General features: G+C 37.1%; 1 protein-coding gene across 1 annotated transcript in view; it reads right to left on the reverse strand.

The window, feature by feature from the left end:
* The window catches only part of LOC18590466 (superoxide dismutase [Cu-Zn], chloroplastic), a 3,484-nt gene continuing 2,668 nt past the window's right edge, over positions 1,073 to 1,888 (reverse strand). Inside the window, exon 8 of the mRNA XM_007016002.2 lies at positions 1,073 to 1,322. Coding sequence (XP_007016064.2) covers positions 1,297 to 1,322 — 26 coding nt within the window. The 3' untranslated portion in view covers positions 1,073 to 1,296. The remainder of the gene's footprint in view (positions 1,323 to 1,888) is intronic.

The raw sequence follows: 1,888 nt of genomic DNA on the forward strand, positions 1-1,888 counted from the left end.
AATTTGTCATATAATAAAAAGCTTGTATGAGATTGTGGAACTTGATTTTATGAATACAAGTAATTAAGTACCTTTCTTCCTCCCATTATTTAACCATAAAATATATTTTTAAAAAATAAATCTTATATATTATGGTGATCAAACTTATTGAATGATATATATCTTACAATAATTAAGCAATAATCCTTCTTCCACAACCCTTAAAAACCTGATTGAAGTTTATATTTGATCTGCTTAGGTTAGTTGACATGCTTAAATTAACTTAATAATGGGTTTTATGTATTGCAAAAAAGAAGTAGAATTAAAGTCTAGTGCTAATAGAAAATTCCAATCAGCAACTAACAGATGTGACATGAACATAATCCCACTTGTTTCCTTTGGTGCACCAGTCAAACTAATTACTATTACTTGTTCCACTTTGTGAAGAAGATTACTGTTCAAAGGGAGAACCGTTTCAGGAAAGATATTTTCGTATTTTGTATGTATATATACATATATACATGTATTAATGGTTACTTACCAACTGAAAAAGCAGGTTGCTTCAGTGGCTCATCTGCTTGTTGATTAAGATTTTTCTTTATTCTTTCATAGTTTCGGCGCAAAATACTGGATGGTGCTTCTAACTTAAATAGAAAGGCAACACTTTGTACAACTTGTGAAAGTAATGTAATCTTAACCAATTTTATAAGATCAATAAATTGGAAGTACCAGGTAGGTTTAATGCTATGGTAAAAGAATCGATTTGCTGTTATATGTGGGGGTGGTTGGGCTTCAGCTAAGAACCACCAGGCGGAGGCCCATACGACGAGCTATTAGCTCAATGGTTCATGGTTCAGGATGCCTTGAGGGCAGGGGGCACGTTGGTCTATGTAGTGAAAGCTACGGCCGAGAGGCTTAGAGGCTAAGGCCCAACGTTGAAACAAGAATGTAGCTGGTATTTCTTGGGTCCAAGAGTTTGATTAGTGTCCTAGCAGATTTACTGGTTTCTACTGGCAGACAGCCAGAGACACAACTGGCCGCCGCATGGCATCAAAAATTTCTGTAGCCAGCAGCATAAAGTTTCATTCTCATATTGAAAAATCTGTGAAAAGATGGAATTAGCAACTCAAAAAGCAAGTTCGCTGCTACATTCACAAACCATGCAAGTTAAGTTTTTATTGTGTAGGGAATCATAACAGACAAAGATCAAGGTCTCATATTACACTCTCAACCTTGAAAGTAACATGCGGCTATGTAACAGAAGTTGGCAAAAGCAAGTGACAAATAGCACGGACTGCACTTTTATCATTGCAAGATTTATATTGGAGTCAAGCCGACGACACCTGCACACATATTACCAATACAAGTGAACATGCGAGGGAGCTAAGAATTCAATAAATGTTTGAAATGTATCAGCTTTTATATGAAGAACATATGTTATGCTGGGAAGAATATCGGCCAGGCATGTCAAAGATTGTCAGAGTTTAAAAGTCACAACAGGAGAATGCCCAACTGATATCAGCACTGTAAGATCACTTAGTCCAACATTAGCTTTTAAGCCTCCAAACATGAGTTAAACATCTCTTTCCCTATGTTACAAAGGCTTGGGGACAAACTCCTGGATATTGGTCTCAGATTAGATGTTAAGGCTCTGAATTGGCACACAGCAAATGACAAAATTATGTCCAATAGAAAGCAGATAGATATATATACCATATCCATTGCCAAGCCATAGGCATTTAAGTAATTTAAACATTTCAAGACTCCATCTGTGATGGCTTACTAGTTCTTCTAGCAGTTGCAAATTTATCAAAATCTAAAAACATGATATCTGTTAGTCCATATCCTCCCATGGCCTTCTAAAACCCCTCCCCACACCCCCACCCCCACCCACCACCACCCCCCCCCC

Source organism: Theobroma cacao, chromosome 9 (assembly GCF_000208745.1).
Source record: "Theobroma cacao cultivar B97-61/B2 chromosome 9, Criollo_cocoa_genome_V2, whole genome shotgun sequence".
NCBI classification, from domain to species: Eukaryota; Viridiplantae; Streptophyta; class Magnoliopsida; order Malvales; family Malvaceae; genus Theobroma; species Theobroma cacao.